This window comes from Juglans microcarpa x Juglans regia, chromosome 3S (genome assembly GCF_004785595.1).
Source record: "Juglans microcarpa x Juglans regia isolate MS1-56 chromosome 3S, Jm3101_v1.0, whole genome shotgun sequence".
NCBI lineage: Eukaryota > Viridiplantae > Streptophyta > Magnoliopsida > Fagales > Juglandaceae > Juglans > Juglans microcarpa x Juglans regia.
The window spans coordinates 26,447,972-26,464,507 of NC_054599.1; the positions used below are offsets into that span (position 1 = coordinate 26,447,972).

Consider the following 16,536-nt stretch of genomic DNA (forward strand, 5'->3'; position numbering starts at 1 on the left):
TGATTGATGAGGGACTGGACTTAATAATGGGCCTGGTTTCAACTAGAAAACCAGATGGGTTAGTAGAGGAAAAGGGGAGGCTTTATGGACCCAAGGCTTCTAATGTCTACATAGGAACTGGGCCAGTGAAAGGCCCATTCAAGAAGCCTGTTACATGAGAGAAGCAGTCTGGCGTTGGGCTTCAACGATCTACCAGCCCGAGAAGAGAGTTGCGCCTGCCCAAGTCCATGGTGGCTCTACAACTTGGTCCGTCTTCACAGAGTGGGTTGTCAGCGGCAGGCGTATCTCCTAGAGGTTTCCTGACGACAAGTTTTGCTACAGTACTCGCGGCAAAAGAGACCCTGAACAAGGTAAAAAATTTTAGAGATCGGCCCAAGGAGAGGAATGCTTCGACACAGATCCTACATTCACAGAAGAAGTCGACAAGTTTAGGAGATCTTCCCAACAACTTTCCGACAGATTTGGAGGCTCATACAACAGAGTTGTTAGGTGAACCTGTTGTTTAGGAAGATGCGATGGAGGTTGGAGGCTCTTTAGGGGATTCTTTGGAGTTGAGTTTTGTGCCTAGTGTGGGGGTTGTGATGTCCTCCATAGATCCCGCAATAAGGGAAGTTGAGGAGGTTGAAGATGAAGGATGTAAGGGGACAAATGGGACCGAGTAGTCAATCTCACGGGTTCCATGTACCAGTTTAATAAACCTGACTTGCAATTGGTGATTGGTGGAGGTGAAGGTTCTTAATCTTGTGAATCTGGAGAGTTTTTTTAATCAGATGAAGACCTTGATCCTGTTCCTTTATGCTTTATTAACCCAGGCTTTGAATGGCCTAGCAAATCATCTAACTGGGTGTTGAGGAGGGTGGAAGAAATTAGAAATTGTGTTGGCATTTCTTTTGAGGGATTTGAAAAGTAGTTTAAAGCTCTCCTTATTGCTATTGAGGCTAGACATCTTACTCTGGCCAGATCTGCTGCTAAAAAGGAAAGGGAGCTAAAAAGATTAGAATGTACAATTAATTACAACTCCAGGGATGGGAGTGCCTTTAGAGAAAAAAACAAAGAAAGGATTGTCAATGGTTTCTCATGAAGTCTAAGATCATTTCTAGGAATGTTCAGGAGTTGAACGATTATAGAAAGCGTCTCCAAGTGAAAAATATGATTAGGCAGTGGAAGGTTGAAATTATTTGTTTTCGAGAAACTAAATTGAAGGTCGTCAACCAATCGGTGGTTCATAGTTTATGGAGCTGTAATTATGTGGGTTGGGTCAAGTTAGTCTCTAATGGAGCTTCGGGAGGCATTATTGTTATGTGGGATATGAGGGCTGTAGAAGTAATAGATCATTATGTAGGAGAATTCATAGTGGCATATCACTTTAAGAATGTGAATGATGGCGTCAAATGGGCTTTTAATGGTGTTTATAAGTCAAATTTAGATTCTAGTAGTAGTATATTGTGGGAAGAAATTGTGGGTCTTTGTTGTTGGTGAGATCTTCTGTGGTGTTTCGGAGGGGATTTTAATATTACTTGATTTCTTTGTGAGCCAGTAGGGGACTCATTAATTACTAAAGCTATGTCTAAATTCTCAGAACTCGTTTCTAAGTTACAGCTAATTGATTTACCTGTGGGAGGGGATTTCACGTGGTCAAATGAGAGAGCTTGGTCCCGTTTGGACATATTCTTGGTTTCGGTCTCTTGGAAAGCATTATTTCCGGAATTAAGTCAGAAAAGGTTGTAAATAATAGTTTATGGCCATTATTCTATTTTGATGGATTGTGGGAGCATTATTAGTAGGAGAAGACACTTTAAATTTGAAAATATGTGGTTGGAGGATGAAGGTTTTGTTGAAAGAGTAAGAAGGTGGTGGGTCTCTTGTCATTTTACTAGTATTTCTAGTTTTATCTTGGCTGGAAAATTTAAGGAGCTTAAAAAAGACTTGAAGAGATGGAATGTAAAGACTTGGTAATGTTGAAAACAATAGAAAACTTCTTATGGAATAGTTACATAGTTTGGAGGAAAATGAGATAACGGGTTCAATTTCTTTAGCGGAAAATGAGATGAAGAAAGGGGTGCTGGCAGAAATTGAAAAATTAACGCTTATGGAGAAATTTCATGGAGGCAAAAATTCATAATTTTATGACTAAAGGAAGGAGATAAATGCATGAAATTCTTCCATAAAATGGCAGATTCTTATCGAATAAATAATATCATTGAAGTTCTTCATGTAGATGATAATGTGATTTGTGACGAGGAGGAGATTAAAGATCATATTGTGAATTTTTATAAAAAGCTTTTTCAGGAAGAATTTTCATAGAGACCTAAGTTAGATGGGCTGGCTTTTGAAACCATTGATCATCTTACTGTAGATTGGTTAGAGAGATCCTTTAAGGAAAATGAAGTTCTTGATATGGTTAAAGGCATGTCTAAGGATAATCCTCCGAGCTCAGGCGGTTTTTCCATAGCATTTTTTCAAGTATATTGGAATATTGTGAAAGATGATATTATGAAAAGTCTTTAAAGAATTTTATTCCTTCCTGAAATTTGAGAAGAGTTTTAATACCACTTTCATTGCTCTCATCCCTAAAAAGGCGAGTACTGTAGAAGCGAGTAGGAGTGTAACCGGTTCGGTTTTGGACAAGTTTTGGGACCGAACTAATATACACCGGTTTTACATTTCCAAAAACCGATACCGCACCGGTTATCCTTCTAAACCGATACTTTCGATTCTACCAGTTCCTGTCCGGTTCGGTCCGGTTTTCTAGTTTTTAATATATATTAAATCTCTAATCTCTTATGCTTATATATATATATATATTAATATATATATATCAATATTAGTAATACATTAATACTATTAGTATATAGTAATACTATTGGTATAGTACTATTACTATATGTTAGTGATAATATAGTAATTAATATACTAATGTATATTAGTATTACTAATATATTTATCAAAAGAAATATGTTGGAAATTTATTAAGTAATAAAATGTAATTAATATATATTATATAATTAAAATATATGACCAAATAAATGTTCATGTTTAAAATTAAAATTTTATGTTATAAATTATAATATAACATTATTTCATATATAATTATAATTTATAAAAACTATATATAATATAATATTAAAAATTAATTAAAAATATATAAATATGCGAATCGCTCCAGTCCGGTCGGTCTTAGAAAACATAAAACCGAGATCGGACTGGTTATGACCAGTTTTTAAAATGGAGGAACGGGTCCAAAACCGGACTGAACCAACCGGTTCGGGTTGGTTCTCCGATTTTTCTGTTTATTTTTACAGCCCTATAAATGAGGGATTTTTGCCCTATTAGCTTGATAAATTGGGTGGATAAGATCATTTCAAAGGTGTTAGCTAGCCACCTAAGTGTGGTTATGGATAAGATTATAATGAAGTCTCAAAATGCATTTGTGAGGGGAAGACAAATTCTTGATTCGATTCTAATTGCTCATGAGTATTTGGGAGGTAGAAAAAAGATAAGGCAATCGGGAATTTTAGTCAAATTAGACATGGAAAAGACTTTTGACCATATCAATTGAGATTTTCTACTCTACTTGCTCGGGAGATTTGGTTTTGGGGAGAAGTGGTGCTCGTGAATAAGACATTGCATTTGGACGGCCAGATTTTATATATTGGTGAATGGCTCTCTGGTTGGATTTTTTAACAGCTCCCGTGGTAGGCAAGGAGACCCTTTATCTCCTTTCATATTTGTCTTAGTTATGAATGCCTTGAGTCGTATGATTGAAGAAGATGTGGAATGGAGCTTTGTGTCAGGTTTCATGATGGGTGATGTTTCACGGGGAAGCATTATTGTTTCACTTTAATTTTCAGTGATACCAACCAGGATTATATTCAAGCTTTAAGAGCCTTATTGTTATGTTTTGAAGTTGTCTTCGGGCTTAGAATTAATTTAACTTGAAATTGTTCTAGTGGATAGAGTCAGAAATATTTTGGATTTGGCCAATATTTTTGGGATGTAGGTAGTTTCGTTACCTATGAAATATCTTGGGTTATCTCTGGGTGCCCCTCACAAATCAGTTTCCATTTGGGATGGGAGAAGATTGAGAGGAGGTTAGCATGTTGGAAAAAAATTTATTTGTCAGAAGGGGGCAAAGTCACATTGATTAAAAGCACATTGTCTAATTTACCCACATATTTTCTCTCTCTTTTTCCTTTACCCACGGGGTTAGCTACAAGAATTGATAGAGTTTTATATTTCATTTGGTGAGTTGGAACAATGTTTGTATCTCGGTGCCATGTGGAGGATTGAGAATGCGAAATTTAAAGTTTTTCAATAAAGTTCTTCTTGGAAAGTGGCTTTAGAGTTACAACAATGAGGGTAATGCATTATGAAGGCAAATTATGGATGTTAAATATGGGAGGATGTGAAAGAATTTGTGTACTAATGAAGTAAAAGGGGTATATGGGGTGAGTTTGTGAAAGTCCATTCGATTGAGATTGGGAGATTTTGTCAAAAACATTAATTTTAAAGTGGGGGAAATGACAAATATTTATTTCTGGTATGATAATTGGTGCGGCAATTCAGCTCTTAAATATGTTTATCCTAATCTTTTTAGGATTGCTAGAAACAAAAAGGTTGCAGTGGCTAATGCTTATCAGTTTTCTAATAATATGTTGCATTGGAATGTGAAATTTACCAAAGATCTATAGGAATGAGAAGTGTGTGAAGTTACTGATTTATTTGTAAAATTATATGATATGAAGATAGATCAGAATAAGGTGGATATGCTACTGTGGGTGCATGATTATAATTCCAGATTCTCATTGAGATCTTTCTACAAGGTGTTAAATAGTCATGGTGATAAAGTATACCCCTGGGAATGTATTTAGAGAGTAAGGGTACCTAGTAAAGTTGTATTTTTTTGTTAGCTGGTGTCTCTTGAGAAAATATTAACCATAAATAATTTGAGGAAAATATGTTTATTTGTGATTGATTGGTATTTTATGTGTAAAAAAGATGAAGAATCTGTTAACCATCTTTTCCTTTATTGTGAGGTGGTAACAGAGTTGTGGAATGAGATTTTTACAAGGGTAGCTATTGCTTGGGTGATGTCTTTGCATGTGGTGGACTTTTTGGCTAGTTGACAAGGTTCAGTAGGATGTGGAGGCAGTGCAACAATGTGAAGGATGATTCCTTTGTGTTTGTTTTGATGCTTATGGTTAGAGAAAAATGAGAGGTGTTTCGAAGATTGCGAACATTCTACGAAGGAATTCAGGAATTTTTTCTTTAGTACTATAAGTTTTTGGGTGAAGAACTTTGTAAGAGATGAGAATATTTGTAATGTTTTGCCTTAGTTATGTTTTGATTTAGCTTGTATTTAGGTGTACTCACTTGTATACTTCTTATATATTTGAGTTATGCCTATTTACTTGGAATTAATTCTCTTATTATCTATCCAAAACAAAACAAAAAATACTAGAACACTCACAAAAGGTGCAGCTGGAAAGTTTAGCTTCATAAGTGTGATGAATAATGCTCCAATTCTTTTAGGCATATCCTGTATTTCCACTGGAATAATGGTTAACATGATTGACTATTGGCATCCCAAACCTGGTTTGCTAATGGGTTAGAGTGTTAGCTGCCCATCAAAATCACATCTCCCTCCCAATAAGCTCGCATGCGTGGACATTCAGAAAGAACAGGAGGAGACGTACACGGTATATAGTTGCGTATGTTTAAGCCACATGCCCTTCGACTGCAACTTTTTTTTTTTTTTTTTTCCTTAAATGTGAAAGAGAACTTGTAATCGTGATTAATATAACATCTAAAACAAAAAATTCAGATGCAATTAAATTTAATTTAAAAAAATTATTTTATTTTTAAATCGGTGTATATGATCTACTGTTCACATAATTTAAATGATAAAATTTAAAATTTAAAATTTATTTTTTAAATTAAACTATGAGAAATAAATATTTTATCACATATGCGCTACACCGCACATAGATTTAAAAATAGATTTTTTCATTTTGAAGGGCTCAAATCAAATCTATTATTAAGGTTGCGTTTGGATGTTAAAATGAGTTGAATGGAATTAAAATGATAAAATATTGTTAAAATATTATTTTTTATTATTATTATTTTAGAATTTTAAAAAAATTGAATTGTTTATTATATTTTATATTGAAATTTGAAAATGTTGTAATAAGAGCACTCTCATTGGATTAGCTAAAGTTAAAGTACATTTTTTATGAATGTAAGATGAACTTAACTTTTAGCTATTTCATTCACATAAGTCTCCACATTGGACTAACCATTTTTTCATTATATGCCAATAAAAAAATAAAAGATGAATTTGACTTTGACTATTCACATTAAATTTCTAGATTGGATTATGAAATTATTTTTAAAATTATTTTTAAAATTATTTTAATAATTTCAAAAATATTTTAATTTTTTAATTATGAAATTATTTTATTTTATCATATTTTACTATTCATAATATTATATATTAATTAGTAATTATATTCTAATTAAATTAAGGGTTAAAAATAGAAACCATAAAGACATTGATGGAGACCTCGAGAGAGAAACAAATGATATAAAATAGATTTGATGAATGAACAGTATCTTTCAAATTTAAAAATTATTTTAGAAGTTATTATATTTGGAATATAGCTATTCCAATGTGATACATTTTATGGTTTAATAGTTAAATTTTCATTAGATTTAGTTAAAATGTGATACATTTTATGATTCAATAGCTAAAATGTGATAATCTAATGAGAGTGCTCTAATAAATTGAGATGAGATGAATTAGGTTATGTTTAGGTTAAAAACGTACCCTAAGGGTTTGCTTCCCATCCTCGTCTACGACTCTACACCGTGGCCCCTATGGACCTCTATCACTTACACGTCATCAAACCAAACCTATGTAATCTTCTGCGCGACTGCTCTAACGAATCATTTCCTCCCCTCTTATTGGACAAAAACCTCCACGTCATGACTTCCGAGAACCTCCCATTTACGAACCACCTCTAGCGGACTCTCGAAGAACCACCGTTCTAGCTGACATACATTTCGATCGACCAATCCCTCCGATGGACTTAAGTTTATCTCTTTCAGAAACCTCTTCTTATTCCTCCTTGCCATACAAGCTTCATCTTCTTGGGCTCTGCTTTCCTCGCCGGATCTCAATCCTCCCTACCCAAAAGCCATATCTGTAAGGCATAGCAAACACTTCCAAACGAAATGCAGTATCTTTTTTCTTTTTATTTCTGAAGTTATTTATTTATCTAAATTTTCAAAATGTTCGTAGGATTTGAAGGAAGCGATTGTGAAGGGACTCGGGTTTCAAGCGGATGATTTCAAAGTTTATGGGTTCGATCTGAGGGACGCCCAGGTGGGGCATTCGTTGGCGTACGAAATCGACGTTCAGGTCGACAAAAAGGACCTCCCCTTCAAGCTTTTGGAGAACGTTGACCGCTGGGAGTACGTGGATTTGCCGATCTTCAGGGTGGACGAGCCGGGCCGACCCGGTGGCGACGAGAAAGGGTTAATTGAAAGGCGGAAATCGCAACATGGGTTGCCGGTTCTCGCTCCATTTCAGTTGGCTGGACCGATGGAGCTCTGGCTTCAGGATGCCAAAGATATGCCCCTCTCGCTGCCGGTTTGTTAGTTTTCCTAATTGATCTTTATTTTTTCAATTTGTTTTTGGCTGTATATAGATAACTCATCAATAGGTTGGTATTGGGTGCGTGAAGTTAAGAAATATTTGTGGAACTCAGTTCAATTATGAGATGTTGATCTTTGAATATTTCAATATCTATATGGCATTGAGGCATTCCGATGAATTGAGCTAAATAATGCGGATGGAAAGAGGTGGTAGGAACATCTTAGGAGTTGTGAATAGGGGACTAATGTAAATCAAATACTTGATGTTGATCAAATTTTGTTCAATGCACATTCTGATTTCAAGGTTTGAAACGACTGTTGTCGTGTGGCGTTCAGAAATTCCTACCTGTCAGGACTATCAAATGTGGATCTAACTTCGAGTGTCTGAATGGATTTCTGAACTTTTATCCAATCCTGCATTTTCTAAAATTTCCTCTTCTATAATAGCCTTTCGCTTTTTCTGCGTTTTCTAGTAAAAGTTTTTGGAGCATTTCTATACATAAGCTTACAGTCCGCAGCACACCTCACGTTATTTTATTTTATTTTATTTTTTACCGCAGCACATGAGATGTGCATACATATTTCCAAGTTTTTGTTATACATGTAAAAGAAGAATAGCCTTTCACATTCGCCTATCAAATAGTTATATTATTCAAAATTGTGGGAATGGCCGTCGGTCATGTAACTTTCTAGGGAAGTGTAATATCTTCAAATATATGGTAACTGCAAATGTCTATCTATTCAGATTAGGAGACAGGAAAAAAGAGTATAAAAGGGAAAACCTACTTGTGTATTCGTAGAAAAATAACAGTGAGTCCATTTTAGGATCTGATAAGAAGTCTTGTGGCTTAATCTTTGGAAATGTAACATTGATCTTAATGTTGATTTATTCTGCAGCATGACGTGGATGCACAGGTGACTTGAAGAAAGTGATCTTAGCAGATGGTGAAGTTGTTACTGTCAAGGGTGCTAGATCAGTTAGCCTCCGTCACCCACTTGAACTCCCACGCCCTTTATACCGAACCCAAATTGGATTTGCCTCTGGTCTTATAACCTTGGCCGAACGACTCCGCCAGACTTGCCGCACTCAAGGTGCACCACTTCTTTCCCTTCGTATTGTTGGTCCTACCTCACTTACAAGCCCCACCTTCTCTTCACGCTCTTCCACTAACGGGTTCAAGCTGAAGCGCCTTGCTCCAGGGCTTGTGGAGCTATCCTCACCATCAAAGGCCCTTTCCACTATTGATCTTCAAGAAGAAGCCACCACCCTTCTCACTCCAAGTCAATTCAGCACCATGTGGCCTCTTGCTTCTATCAACGGCTCAAACTCAAACTTGCTTGGTTTTGAGGCACTGCTCATTTCTGTGCTGGGTCCTAAGGCCAACAAGAAAGGTTCCTTTAGGCTGTTGAAGGAAGACGTGTCAGCTCAGACATTCCTGAAGATAGGTCTTGGGGTTGAGAAGAAGTTGAAAGGAGGAGATGGGTTGATTTTGTGGATTTTCCTGAGTGGAGAACGAAGCCAGAGATGGTGAGAATGCATTTTGAGGTGCTGGCAAAGGTCGATGGTGATCAGAAGGTTGTACCAGAGAGAATCACACAAGTTAATCCTGTTCTTGTAGAGGATACTATTGCACCAAATCTGGTTGTGGGGAATGTGACGATGTCAAAGACCCCTATTGTTCACCCTCCCTCCGACCCTTTCACCTTGTAAATTAATGGAAGATTTTAATTTTGTCTTAGTTACAGGAACAAAGTGTAAAAGTTGTAAGCCTATTTTTTGTTGAGCTTTTTTTTCCCATTAATGTAATGAGTAGAAGAGGCCCAAACACTGTAAAAATTTGTGCCATAAAGTACTATTCATTTGCCTAATGATGGTATGACTTTTCCAAATTTCCTTTATGTTGAGCAATCCAATTTCCTTTCTTTGCAAAATGGTAATTTAATTTAGGGTATAAGGTGATGACTTTGACAGCTTGGTGTACATATAACAATGTTTCTATTTCTTCCGTTCCTCGGTCGGCGCTCACAATATATAGCACGTTCTGAATAGAAGAAGTTGAGACGTTAGAACCTGCATGAATGATCGAAATACTGGACACTGATTAATGAGATGGCTTTGGGACATACTTTAGCATCTGAGCCACCGCCACATCTCATGTCTTCCCTCCTCGACCGACATGTAGAAAACGGTGGACGAAGGTTAGTAAGCATTGAATTGACCTTGGATTTTTTTAACTCAAATTGAGTCGCAGACACCCACATGCTTTTATTTCCTGTAATTTCTCGGGTATTTTTCTCTCAGAATATTGGACCATTGGCCCACAAATTAGGTCCAGCTTTGACTCTGAATGTTTTTTTCCTTTTTGTTTTGCGTTCCTCCTTCACTGGTTAGAAGTCCCAATCACCCCCATTGTCCTGCCTACATCTTCTATTTTCATTTCCCTCAAGGAAAAAAAAAAAAAAAAACTTCTAATTCCCATATGGAACAGAAAATCAAAATCGATTTTTTTTTCTCAACTTTCAGAAAAAAGTACGCAACTTTCTCTTTTTAATAGATATTTTACATTAACCAATAAAAAAATAAAATAATAATGACGACGACGACGACGACGTATAATAAATATTCCAGGAATAACACACCCGTGTCTAATGTTGCGTCAACTATTCACCTTATTTCATCAAAGTTGGTGGCATCTTTTAGGTACATGATGCATGCGTTTCATTCCCTGGTGGAGATAAATTCCATTATTTTGAGTTTTTTTCTTTTTTAGCATTCATGTACGTTTTTCTTGAAATATGAGGTGCTACCCGCACATTACGGAGCAAGAGGTAGGGTTGAAATCGCTCTCCGGTGGTCCTGCTCAATTTAGTAGGTCTCGTTTAAATTTAAAGATAGATTGAAATGAGTTGAGATAATTTGTGAATAATAAAATAAAATATTATTTTTAATATTATTATTATTTTAAGATTTAAAAAATTGAATTATTTATTATATTTTATTTAAGAATTTGAAAAGGTTATAATAATAATGAGACGAGATGTGTTGAGATGATTTGAAGTACTTTTCCAATCCAAACAAGGGCTAAGTCTATAATTTTTTTTTTTTTTTTTTTTTATCTAGATTTTATTTAAAGAGACCTGTTCCGATTGGCCTAGCTACCCCTAAAACCTCATCGAATAAGGTCGAAATCACATCTGCCTACCACCACCTTCGTGGCAAAATCCCTAATGATTGTGATTTTCTTTGTTTATATATATATATATTCATGTATATAGTCAAAGCTATTATATTATATTCGATTGGCATCCAAGCAAAGGTGATATCAATGATCACATGATCTGGTCTGTGATTTATTTTTTGTATATTATTCTTACAATACAAATTTTATAAAAATAAATTCTGACCTAATTTTCTTGAGATATATTATGTTTATTTTATAATAAAAATAATTTTATAATATGAAATGTCATATCAAATCAAATAAATTTATAAATCTTTTTATGAAATCACTTGTTCTTAATAATCTGAAGTTGGTCCTAGGTGAGACTTGATAACATAACTAATCATCCCATGCATGCATAATATTCCAACCTGCAAGTTTTAATTATTTAATGTATGCATGCACCAATTAATTAGCCATATAGTCACAGGATTTAATTGTTCAATAAATTAATACAAGCTTCCCCACATTAGGATTTTATATTATATATGTCAATATATATATTATATCTTCATGCATGCGTGTCATTATAAGAAAAATTAATATTTATGGTACAGATTATTTACGATGAAAATAGTTTTATTTTAATAAAAAATAATTATTTTTATAAAAATAACATACCACAAATAAATAATTTTTTTTAGCTGGACTTTTTTTGTCTATATCTCGTTCTCTCTTATGCATGATGTTTTGCTGGGGCACCCACAAAAACCAAAGGGTAGTGCCAGTGTGCCGCTAGCTTTGACCGTTGGTATTTCGATTCGTATAAATTTTACTTTTTATTTTTTTTACTTTTTTACTTTTTAAAAAAATAAAAAAATACACTAATATATGTATAATTATTTTTCTTAATTTGTAAGTAAAAGAAAAAATTAAAAATAAATTAATACATTAAAAATAAAACGACATAATATCATTAGAAAAATTTTAGATATAAACTTCACATTCTATACATTTATTTAAAAATATATTATTTTATTTTTTTAACTATATAATAAAAATGATTATAGATATATTTACAAGTAAAATAGAATAAAAAAATAAAATGATATATTTTTAAATAGATACGGAGGACGTGAGGTTTATGAGCAGTACCATTCATACCATTATTCAACACGAAATTATTGGAAGTAGTCGATTTCCACGAAGTTACAAGGCTTGTTACACGTGGTAGCTACAGAAAAGTTGGTCAACCTTGGTGGGTTGGCCGTCCTCTCTGCTAGACGACATTCCATCCCCATGCAGCATGCTCATCACTAATGTAATCCGTAAACTTTGAGTTTTGTCCTCTTGTAAAAATGTCAGAAATTATGTCTCTCTTGTATTCACACGAAATTTGGAGATCCTTTTTTGGGTGGGAGAAAAATAATCTATTTATCATGCAAACAAAACGGTCCAAACTAGTCTTCGTGTCAACAACTCGATAATATTTAATTAACCCGAATAAAGTGTAAAATCATAAGAAATAAATTTAATTATTCATATTATATAATTAACATATTTATCTTTTGGCTGACGGAGAAATTAGCACGAAAAGAAATTCAAATGGCGGGAGCAAGTTCATGAATTTTACCTGAATAAAGGTCCCACCCACCCCATACTGGAAAACAATACTCCCAATTCTGCTTGCGTTCCAAGGTTGTTGATCTCTCGCAGCTGATCTTCACATGTGAGACGACTTTATAATTCCACTCGACTTTAATTTTGAAGCCGCCCTCGTGCTAATCAAGTCTCCCGAGTCTTAGATTTCCACGTACATCTTACTGCAACACTGGCCAAGGCCCAAGACCAAGGCCAGAACCAGAACAAAAATCACCTCCACCACTACTACTCCTGGTTAGACTTCACAGGCATGTCGGCCGGCCCATTCTTGCGGCAGCGGCAGCGGCAGCGGCTGCCTCCGGTACTTGTCTTTCTATTCTTTTTCAGCCTGATTTCTTTCTCCAAATCCGACGAGCTTCAGCCGCTTCTCAAACTCAAGTCGGCCCTCCAAGATTCAAATACCAATGTTTTCAACTCCTGGACACAAGGTAACTACGTGTGCAACTTCACTGGGATTGTATGCAACTCCAATGGACTTGTCAAAGAAATCAATCTCCCCAAACAAAATTTACGTGGAATTCTTCCATTTGATTCGATATGCATGCTTGGGTCTCTAGAAAAGCTCTCCCTCGGGTCGAATTTTTTGTATGGCACCATCACTCGGGACTTGGAAAATTGTACTAGTTTGCAACACCTCGACATGGGCGACAATTCATTTTCTGGAGAAGTTCCTGACTTGTCTTCCTTAGGGCGATTGAATTTCTTGAATTTAAACAACAGCGGGTTTTCTGGGTCGTTTCCATGGAGATCATTGGAAAATCTTACCAGTCTCACTTTCTTAAGCCTGGGTGACAACTTCTTTCAGACAAGTCCTTTCCCAGTGGAGGTCTTGAAGCTTGAGAATTTGTACTGGCTTTACCTCTCAAACTGCAGCCTCGTAGGACGGATTCCAGAGGGTCTCGGAAACCTTACTCAGCTCATAAATCTTGAGCTTTCCTGTAACCAATTGTCTGGTGAAATCCCGGCCGATATAGGAAAGCTCAAGAATCTTTGGCAACTTGAGCTTTACAGTAATTTCTTGACCGGAGAACTGCCGGCGGGATTTGGAAATCTTACGAGTCTAGAGAATTTTGATGCGAGCCGTAACAAGCTCCAAGGCAATATTTCTGAGGTGAGATTCTTGACAAAGCTTGCTTCTTTACAGCTCTTTGAGAACCAGTTCGCAGGGGAGGTTCCTGAAGAGCTTGGGGAGCTCAGGAACCTCGTGAAGTTGTCGCTCTACGGGAACAAGTTCACTGGTCCTCTTCCTGAAAAGCTCGGCTCGTGGGCGGATTTTGATTACATTGATGTCTCGGAGAATTCTTTTAGCGGTCTTATACCTCCAGACATGTGCCGGAATGGTAAAATGGATAAACTGCTTTTGATGCAGAATAGTTTCACTGGTGGAATCCCAGAAAACTATGCGAATTGCTCGTCTCTGACTCGGATACGAGTGACTAACAATTCTCTTTCGGGTGTTATTCCCGCGGGGATATGGGGCTTGCCCAACTTAGCCTTGCTTGATCTCTCTATCAATCATTTCGGAGGTCCGGTGGCATCCAATATTGTTAAGGCAAAATCTCTAGCACAGTTATTTCTATCTAACAACCGCTTCTCCGGTGAATTGCCGGTGAAATTTTCCGAAGCTTCATCTTTAGTCTCAATACAGTTGAGTTCGAATCAATTTTCTGGCCAAATCCCAGCAACAATTGGTGGATTGAAGAATCTAAACAGTCTTCATCTAGATGGAAACATGTTTTCCGGCATTATACCGGATTCATTAGGCTCATGTGTTTCCCTCACCGACATAAACCTCTCCGACAATTCACTTTCAGGCAACATTCCAGCAGGTCTTGGATATTTGCCTACTCTCAACTTCTTGGACTTGTCCAATAACACTCTTTCTGGAGAAATTCCTAACAGTTTGTCATCGCTGAGTCTAAGCCTTCTGAATCTGTCAAATAACCAGTTGATCGGTCAAATACCTGAGGCTCTTTCGATCCAACCCTTCAGTGACAGCTTCGATGGAAATCCAGGCTTATGCAGTCCAAATTTCAAGCATTTCCAGCCATGTTCATCAGGTTCTAGAACAACAAAACACCTCCGGACGCTGATTTTCTGTTTTATTGCTGGGGCTTTGATTCTGCTTGTTTCGCTGGCAAGCTTCCTGTGCGTTAAGCTAAGACATAATAACCTCGATGGTCCATTGAAGCCTAATTCTTGGGATATGAAGCCCTATCGAGTGCTAAGCTTCACAGAGAATGAGATCATTAATGCCATAACAAGTGATAATCTGATTGGAAAAGGAGGATCGGGGAATGTGTACAAGGTTATATTAGCTGATGGTAAAGAACTTGCTGTAAAGCACATCTGGATATCTGATTCGGGTGACCGGAAAGACTGTCAGAGCAGCTCGGCTATGCTAACAAAAAGGAATTTCCGATCATCAGAATATGAAGCCGAGGTGGCCACATTGAGCTCAGTGAGGCATGTGAATGTGGTGAAGCTCTACTGTAGCATCACAAGTGAGGATAGCAAGCTGCTGGTTTACGAGTATTTGCCAAATGGGAGCTTGTGGGATTGTCTGCATACATGTAAGAAGATGGAGGTGGGATGGAAGGTGCGGTATGAGATTGCACTAGGGGCTGCTAGGGGGTTGGAGTATCTGCACCATGGGTGTGGTAGATCGATGATTCATCGTGATGTGAAATCCAGTAATATCTTGCTAGATGGAAATTGGAAGCCAAGGATAGCTGATTTCGGGTTAGCTAAGATAGTGCAGGCTGGTGGAGGAGATTGGACTCATGTTGTTGCTGGGACACTTGGATACATTGCTCCAGGTATGTTATTTCTTCTCTTTGTCAGATTATGATTAGTAGGATTGGAAATTGCCAAAAACACAGTAGTTCTAGGCTTCTAGCATTGATTGAATTGCTGATTTTTCATATGGTAATTGACTGTCTTCCTTTTTATTTATTTTGGTGGTGAAGAGTATGCATACACATACAAGGTAAATGAGAAGAGTGATGTCTACAGCTTTGGGGTAGTCCTTATGGAGCTTGTCACAGGAAAGAGGCCGATTGAGCCAGAGTTTGGAGAGAACGGGGACATAGTCAGCTGGATATGCAGCAAAATGCATAGCAAAGAGAGTCTGCTTGACTTGGTGGACTCAACCATCTCAGAGGCTCTAAAGGAAGATGCAATCAAGGTGTTGAGAATAGCAATCCACTGTACGGCAAAACTTCCAATTCTAAGACCCTCCATGAGGGTGGTAGTTCAGATGCTAGAAGAGGCTGAGCCATGTGGTCTTACCGATATTGTTGTCGATAAAGAATGCCAAGATGGTTCAAATGAGAGAGTGAAGAATACTGGCAGTATCCGAGCCCTTGAAACTCAAATTGATTTTCCCTGCTAAACGAAGAACGAAAAGCTGGGCTTTGGAACAGTGATAGCAATTAAGAAGGGATTGTATTGTTTTGATCTCTGCTCGTAAGAGAGACACAGAGACTTTACAGTTTACAGGGTATTGTACAAGAAATAATCATCCTCACATCAAGCAAGTTGTATCATCAATGCTGCTTTCTACTTGTATTTGATTATCAATGCTAAAAAATGGTTCAATTCCTAATGATAGAAGAAAATCCAATTTACTTACCAATTCCCTTCAAACTTTTATTACATGATCCGTCATCAAATCCAACACACCTCTTTGTTTTTGTTTTATTTTTTGACCAGTACATTTTTAATGTTGTGACCGATAGTTTCCTGTAAGTTATTGAATTTCAGAAAACACAAAATAATAATAATAATAATAATAATTTGTTATGAGTCGTAATGGATAAAATTACTTTTGAGTTTTACTACTCATCAGCCCCACACACCACACTTATTTTATTTTATTTTTTAATTTTGTTGTTTTATTATTCTTAAACTAATTGAATTTTTCTGCTTATCATCTATACACTATATATTTAGTAAAAGAAAAAAAATTAAAAATTAAGAAATTATGTATAGTGTGTGGTGTGAGGATGATAAGTAGAATTTTTCATTACTTTTAACCGATCATTTAAAGGTGTTC

General features: G+C 36.3%; 1 protein-coding gene and 1 pseudogene across 1 annotated transcript; both read left to right on the forward strand.

Annotated features, from left to right (window-relative positions):
• Positions 1-227: 227 nt before the first annotated feature.
• On the forward strand, positions 228-9,515 carry LOC121258844 (annotated as a pseudogene).
• A 2,886-nt stretch (positions 9,516-12,401) lies between these two features.
• Positions 12,402-16,082, forward strand: LOC121256953 (receptor-like protein kinase 7). Its single transcript, XM_041157765.1, has 2 exons — positions 12,402-15,298; positions 15,449-16,082. The coding sequence occupies exons 1-2, from the start codon at positions 12,730-12,732 to the stop codon at positions 15,871-15,873; spliced, it is 2,994 nt and encodes a 997-aa protein (XP_041013699.1). The 5' UTR covers positions 12,402-12,729; the 3' UTR covers positions 15,874-16,082.
• The last annotated feature ends 454 nt before the right edge of the window (positions 16,083-16,536 follow it).